At 45.0% G+C, this 7938-nt stretch overlaps 1 protein-coding gene across 1 annotated transcript in view; it reads left to right on the forward strand.

Moving 5' to 3' along the window:
• Nucleotides 1-7938, forward strand: part of CRAMP1 (cramped chromatin regulator homolog 1) — a 65652-nt gene that overhangs the window by 905 nt on the left and 56809 nt on the right. Inside the window, exon 2 of the mRNA XM_014539988.1 lies at nucleotides 3-79. Within this exon, the coding sequence (XP_014395474.1) occupies nucleotides 3-79 (77 nt within the window). The remainder of the gene's footprint in view (nucleotides 1-2; nucleotides 80-7938) is intronic.

The following is a 7938-nucleotide window of genomic DNA, read 5'->3' on the forward strand; positions in this document are numbered from 1 at the left end:
AGCAAGCGGCTCAGGAAGGACTCGTCGGGCGCCGGGGGGAGCAGCAGCAGCACCGGCGGCTCGGGGCCTCGCGGAAAAGGTACGGGGACCCCGGCCCCTTCTCGGTGTGCCCCGTGCTCACCTTCGTGCCTGCACTGCATGCAGCCCCTGAGCCCGCGCCTGCATTTGTCTCGCAGTTGGGGTTGCACTCTGGAGGAGAGGTGCCCCTCTTCTCCCAAGGGGCTGTTTCTCCCCGTGCTTCATCCATGCTAAAGGCAGGAAGTGTCCTGTCTTTGGGCAGGTACAATAGATTCTTGAAGGTTGTTTTTCCCCCCCCTCAAAGGATCATTGACGATGGAGGCTATTTCGTGTAGCAGACAGTAGTTTAGAAATGGAGAGAGAAAACCCTGCAGCATCTTTGCAGTTGTCAGATGGTGGAAACACAACAAAGGAACGGGCTTTTGAAACTTATTTGGGGAGAGGTTGATAAGAAGCCAAAAATATTCCAGGATCTGACTTGGGCACTTGATCCTCTACTTCAAGTATTCGAGGCTCAAAAGTTATTAAGGGCATCAAGACGATGACTTTTACATGCTTTGAGTTTTGGTGCCATGGAAAGAATCCCCCCTGGGGTAGGAGGTAGTGAAAACATTTGTGGCCAGATTTAAAAGAACAACAGCCTACAGTGTTTGTCAAGGTATTCTGAGGCGATTGAGAAGATTTCAGCTTTATGAGGGTCCCTACAAAAATAAGAAGAAAACCACGAGTCTTCAGTTTTGTTTCTGATGTGCTGGTTCTCCATGATTTTCTTCTTTTATCCTTTTCTGTTTCAGCGTTCTGCTTTTCCTCAATTGTACAAGTGACTTGCTCTTAACATCCCTTTTGTTTCAGGCCAAATTTGTAGCACTTTTGTAGATAGCAAATATAATGTAAATTTCCAGTGAGTTTTGCATGGAAAAAACTTCCACTTAGCTCCTTGGTGAATGGTCCTTCAAATTTATTAGCTGGTCCTGATAGTTTTAAAAAGGAAATATTTTGGAAGCTAACAGAGAACCCAAATGTGTGTCGTTAAACTTGCTTTTTCTATCTCATTCTCAACTGAAATCATGGCCTTACTCATTTTTTGGTAAAGAATTTTGATGTAAGTATTCGTTCTTAAAGACGTAGGTATAAGGTAGTTTAGTACATTTCAGAAACTAAAACTTGCCTCATAAATTTATTTTGGGTGTGATAGTTGTTGATTGGTTAGGAAAATATTAAGTTGTTGTTCTACTAACTTCGTTTGTTTTGTAAACCATAGTTTTTCATTCCTAGTTACAGGTGTGTCTAAGTTAAGCTCCTTGCGTGCCTTCAAGAGTTTGTGGCTTCAGTCTCCCTGAATCTGGAGTCCAGTCAGAGCTCGCTGCCTGTCACCCTGGCCCTCTGACCTTGGTCTGCTCACTTGATCTCTTGAATCTGCTTTTCCATCAGAGAGGTGTCCTCACCTGTGAAATGAGGAACAGCACCGAGGGCTCCATTCTCTCAAAGTCTGGCTGTGAAGATGAGATGAGGTGCTGGTGTGAAAGCCCGGTCACCTGTAGATAACTACCTTTATGTGAGATGCTAAAACTTGAGTGGTTGGTTATATTTCTAGTAGTCGGGTAATTAGGGGAAGTTTGCTATCACTTGCATAGTTGGGTGTGACTTGCAAAAAGGTTTCCTGGATTAGCCTTGAATCAAGTTCCTTGGTGCTTCTGTTTTTAGTTCCTGTCCCCAATGTGTGGCTTGGAGCAGCAATCGACTTTTCATTAGTAAAATGGGAATTTGTTAGAATTTGTGCTGCTTGTAACTTACGTATTTTCCTACGATAGCAAGCAAATGTTTCTTTAAATAAATCATAAAGCTAAGCTATATATAATGGTGTCTTTTAGGAGAGGAGTAGGAAGTGTATCTCCTTTTCTTCACAGAACTCAGCCAGCATCTGGCCTTTAGCCCCTCTTGACTGTGCTTGAGCTGGGGCTACCAGGATCCTTTGGATCCACTTCACTTCTCCACACCCAGGCCGCAGGACATCCCCTCCTTATGCCTCAGGGCAAGCTCTGCTCCTTGGGCCTCCATTAACAGCCAGAAAAGAAGGTCATGTGACAACATGCTGCTAACCTTTGAAAACCATTCTTAGAGTAGCATTTGTCTTACGGAATATGGAAATCTCCAATTGGGGTGGTGAGCATATAGACCATAAAGGAAATGAACAGTGTAGAAGGTTCTTGAATTCTGTCCTTGTTAAAATGGTGGTGAGATGCCCTAGGGCCGTGGTCGGCAAACTGCGGCTCTTTGGCCCCTTGAGTGTGGCTCTTCCTAAGCCTTAGGAGTACCCTAGTTAAGTTAATAACAGTGTACCTACCTATATAGTTTAAGTTTAAAAAATTTGGCTCTCAAAAGGAATTTCAGTCGTTGTACTGTTAATATTTGGCTCTGTTGACTAATGAGTTTGCCGACCACTGCCCTAGGATGCTAACTTTTGTTTATATCAATAAGACTATGGTAAAATTTCACTTAACGTCACAAAATCTATCAATGATGTTGAGAACTTCCTGTACTGGCATTTTTCTTGTATTTCTCTTCAGAAAAATATAATTCCTGTTAACGCTTAAGAAATAATCACAGTCTAGTCATTGGAGGTCCCTTTGGTTGATTACTTATTGCTCTTGCCAGTTTTCAGTCGTGAGAACCTTGCAGTGAGTTTGGAGAAGACTGGTGAAAGGGAAGTCCTCCTTGTTTTGCTTCTGTCCACACAACTATGTTTTCTTTATAAAAACAGACTCTTGTCAACGTCAATGAAAAATAAATTTTTCTAGTATAATTTTGAATTCTTTTTGAATTGATAAAGAAAAAGTGGCTAAGACTTAGGGAATCTTAGGGATGTGCCAGGCATCTTGCATCTCAGTTACTTTACTTTTAAGTAGATGCAGAAACTGAAGTTTATTGTTTAAATAATGTGCTTAACCTAAACAGAAGGTAAGCTGCAGATGAGAAACCAATGGCTCTGCTTGATGCCAAAACAAATGTTCCTGCAGCCCTACCATGCTTCCCAGAGTGACCCGAGAATGCGTTTGAAACTGAAAACCAGAATTCACAGATCCATGAGAACATGGGCCAGGAGACAGAGACCCCCATACCCTTCCCTGTTTGGCAGTTCAACTCTGAATGAACCAGCACATCTCAATTTCTTTGTCTTATAAAGGGGATGATACCAGTGCCCCCCTCGGCACAGCAAACACCACAACCAGGCCTCGCAACAAGGTCCTGCAAGGCCGTGCTTAATGAGCTCCCAGGGCTTCTCTATGGGAAAGGTGCCTGGCTTTGGGATCTGGGGCTTTAGGCTGAGTCTGAGCAGGCGGACAGGGAGAGGGAGGCCCTCTGCGGTGATAGCTGGTATAGGTCCCAGAAATTCCCCCAAGCTACTGCCCTGTCAGACAGTTGGACTGAGGGGGTGCCTGAGGTGGAATAGAGCCCTCTGTTTTCATTGTGTGTGTGCCCTCTCATCCTTGTCCCCCTCCCCTATCTCCCCAACTTTGGTTCCACTTGTCAGGGGAGCTAGTCACAAGACCTACCGTCTCCCCAATTGGGCCATGTTAGCTGACTTTACTGTGCTTGTGCTTAGGAATCATTAAGTCACTGTACAGAATTTACTTATATTTTGCATAATCTGTGAGCTGCCTGCAGCTTCTAGGTGTCTTTAAAAGATGTCTTACCCTAGCCAGTTTGGCTTAGTGGATAGAGCATCAGCCCTCGGACTGAAGAGTCCCAGGTTTGATTCTGGTCCTGGCACCTACCTCGGTTGCCGGCTTGATCCCTAGCCTTAGTTGGGGCACATGCGGAGGCAGCCATTCGATGTGCTTCTCTCACATCGATGTTTCTCTCCATCTCTCTCCCCTTTTACTCTCTCTAAAAATCAATGGAAAATTATTCTTCAGTGAGAATTAACAATCTCGGACTGAAGAGTCCCGGGTTTGATTCTGTTCCTGGCACCTACCTCGGTTGCCGGCTTGATCCCTAGCCTTAGTTGGGGCACATGCGGAGGCAGCCATTCGATGTGCTTCTCTCACATCGATGTTTCTCTCCATCTCTCTCCCCTTTTACTCTCTCTAAAAATCAATGGAAAATTATTCTTCAGTGAGAATTAACAACAACAAAAAAGTCTTATGAAATATCTCACTCTCATTTGGCCAACCTTGAGAGACAAACCATATGAGGAAGAAGTTTGAACCAGCAGTCAGGAGACTCACCTTCTCCCTGAAGAGCTGCCGCATGGCTGGTCCAGCTGTGCGCCAAAGGAAACGTTGCTCAACATGCCCGAACCTTAGGTTCCTTACTTTCAAAATGGGTCTGGTGAGATAGTGGCTTGAAGGTATGTTCACCTTCACACTCACTGTGCAGAATGGTTTTGTCCTGTTTGTGTTCTCAGGAGAGTGTTGTGAAAGGTACATTGCCTGAAATCAAGGTAGTCCTGTATCTGGTGGGCTCTGCTCAGCCTTGACTCTGGGAGAGCACTGGGCAGGGAGTGGTCAGAGTGCATACTCCTCCCTCCAGGTGTGGAACTGCCTGTTGTGCCTGTGCAGCTCCACCTCTTGTCTGCACTGTCATCACTGTCACTGTCCCCTTATCAAAGCACTGGGGCCAAGCCCCAGGCAGCTGGGTGGAGTTCGAAGTTCCTGCCCTCCATACTCTGTGCGGAGGAAGACATGTCAGGTGGTCACAAGAGCACTTTGGTCTTCCTGGTTTGAGTCAGTAAATGAGGTTTAATAAAGTCATGTGCAATGACGACTGCATGGAGCCACCATGGCCACCTAAGCAGGAATGTCAAGTTTTGCTGAAAGGTGTCAGACTTTGTTGGGAGAAGAGGAGGAGGAAGAGAAGACATTCTCCTGACTCTTTCTAGCACACAGTGGCACCATCCCCTATGATGGCTGCATACAGTGGAAGACAGTAAATAACCCCAACACATGGCCCTGTGGTGTGACATAGACTCCCTGTACACAGTAGGTCAGGAGACCTCTGTGTGGTCCAGGCCACTTTAAAGATGGAGCTGTTCAGGACAGAGGAAGATATTCGTAAACCAGAGGTTCTTAGTAAATTACTAAGTTCAGGGTAGTACAGGTTGCATTTGCTTCATGTGAAAGATATGGATAGATAGTATAGGTGAGTAGATGAGGTAACGTTTGAATATTGGTTTGAAGGCTGAGCTAAATTTTCTTTTGACTTTTGACATAAAAACTAATACCTCATTAATTTTTTTAAAAATCCTCATCCAAGGAGAGATATTCCCCCCCACACTGATTTCTAGAGAAATTGGAAGGGAGGGAAAAGGGGAGAGAGAGAAACATTGACGTGAGAGACACATTGATTGGTCACCTCCTGCATGTGCCCCTACTGGGATTGGGGAACCTGCAACCGAGGTACATGCTCTTGACTAGGAATCAAACTCTCGACCCTTCGGTCTGTAGGTGGATGCTCTAACCACTGATCCAAACTGGCCAGGGCGCTCATTGACTTTTAATGTCAAAACTAATGTCATTTCTGTGGTGTTTGTTTTTCGAATTATCTTTTGCCAACCAAATATACTTGAGGATTTTTATTTCATGTGGTACAGGTGTGTCTTTTTTATTTTAAAATTTTTTAATTTAATTAGTTAATTAATTTTAAATAATTCTTTATTGTTGAAAGTATTACATATGTCCCCTTTTTACCCCCATCGATCCCCTTCAGCCCGTCCTCCACCCCCGCCTCAGGCCCTCACCGCTACATATATTTATGGCCTCATCTGTGTCCATGGGCCATGCATATATGCATACAAGATCCTTAGTTGATTACCTGCCACCCACCCACCTCCCCAGCCTTCCCTCCGAGATTCAGCACTCTGATCCAGTCTTCCATGTCTCGATTCACTCCGTTCATCAGTTTATTTTCTTAGTTAGATTCCACATATGAGTGCAATCATGTGATACTTGTTTTTTTCTGACTGACATTTCACTTAGCATGATAGTCTCCAGATGTCTCTGGATCCACTCCATTCATCAGTTTATTTTGTTACTCAGATTCCATATGTGAGTGAGATCATGTGATACTTGTCTTTCTCTGACTGCAGGTGTGTCTTTTAGATTCCATGATATTATAAAGATAATAGGAATGATTTCAGATAGTAGAGTCACAAATGTAAAAATCGCTTTGTCATATATAGACGGTGGTGCTGCATAGAAGCATTTTATCACATCAAGTAACTGCAGTATTCTTAGCACTGAAGAACAGTGTGAGAAATCCCAAAAAAAGACATTTCCTGGTGTTTGTAGTTTGGGTGGGCTATCAAGAGTTACCTACATAAGATCATTAGAAATCTTAACATTATTTGAAGAAGAGGGCATATGTTTTAATAAAAACTGGGGTTTCACCTAGCCTGTGTTTCTCAGTGGTTAGAGCCAGCACATGGAGGTTTTGAGGGTTTGAGTCCCAGTTAAGGGCGTGTACCTAGGTTGCAGGTTCCAACCGCAGCCCTGGTCAGGGTGCATGCAGGAGGCCTCCAATCAATGTGTCTCTCTCTCACATCAATGTTTCGCTCCCTTCCCCGCTACTTCCCTCCCTTCTACTCTAAAAATCAATGGGAAAAATGTCCTTGGGTGAGGATTAACAACAGTAACAAAAAGTGGGGTTTCAGTTGTGTTTTTCTGAAACATTTGTGGGAGGAGGAGGAGAGTCTTCGAGAGAGGCCAGCGCTGGTCGTAGTGTTGAGGATGCTGAGCCTTGTGGAGTGCCGAGGATGGCGAGATGATGTGGAGACACCGGGGAAGCAGAGGTGACTGGGACATGTCCTGGGACCACCAGGCTCCAGGTCATCTTCAGATCACAGAAGAGGATGTCACAGAGGCCAGGGACCCTGGACAGGGGCTCTGACCACCTGGCTGGAACATCTGCACAGGCTCTCAGAGACTGCATGACGAGTGGTTGGGAGGGGTTCTCGAACACCTGCATGTGGGGCAGCTTTCTGAAGGCAGACGGGGCAGCTTGGAATTCATCTGTTGAGGTGACACTCTTACTGGGGATTGGCTGGCACATTTTCTTTGTGTGACCTTGGTAGAGAGAGTGTCCCTCAGTCACTTCTGGGTTCTGAATGCAAACCTGGCCATTCCAGCCTCTGACACTAATGGCACATGTTTTGAGAGGCATCTGTGGGAGATCTTGGCATTTTTGCCTCCTGCCTCAAAACCACGGTGTTTTGTGACCTGAGGTCGATGTGTGGGGACGGAGCAGTTGCCCTCTCATACCATGGAGGAAGATGATGGAGGAAGATGATGAGGAAGCATTCCTGTGCCACAGTGGAAGGCAGGCATGCCTGGAGACACACTTTTATTAGCTGAACTTGAATCATCTTTCTAGCTGAGAATGGCTCAGGGCATTATCGAATACCTTGCGTTTGGTGGGTCTGTCTCTTGAGATTTTAATGTTCCTAACTCTTGGAAGGAAGTTCGCCAAACGGCAGAGGAAAGCTCAAGACAATGAGTCATTGTATAATATGACAGATTGTCATTACATCTTGTGTCTTACCTAAATTAAGACACACAGTTTTGTTTTTAGAGGTAAACATCCTCCACAGTCCTGTCTCCTGCCACTTACTTGCTTTTGGCAAGTCATTGCACCTCTTGGCTTTCTTATCTATCAGAGATTGAGGCTTGGATGTGGAGGTCAACTTCCCTCCACCCTAAAACCCTCTGATTCCCACAGCTCTGTACGTAATAAAAATACTGAAGCAGTAGTGACCCTGGCAGCAGCCACCACACTGTTGTGTGGGCCCAGAGGAAAATGCCCAGGTTTGGAACAAGAGACTTGCTTCCTGCTGCCTGGTGACTTCGGAGCTTTTGGGCTTTAGAGTCTCAGTTTCCCCATTTCTGAAATGTGAATAATAACTATAACTATATATATATATAT

This window comes from Myotis brandtii, unplaced genomic scaffold (assembly GCF_000412655.1).
Source record: "Myotis brandtii unplaced genomic scaffold, ASM41265v1 scaffold233, whole genome shotgun sequence".
NCBI lineage: Eukaryota > Metazoa > Chordata > Mammalia > Chiroptera > Vespertilionidae > Myotis > Myotis brandtii.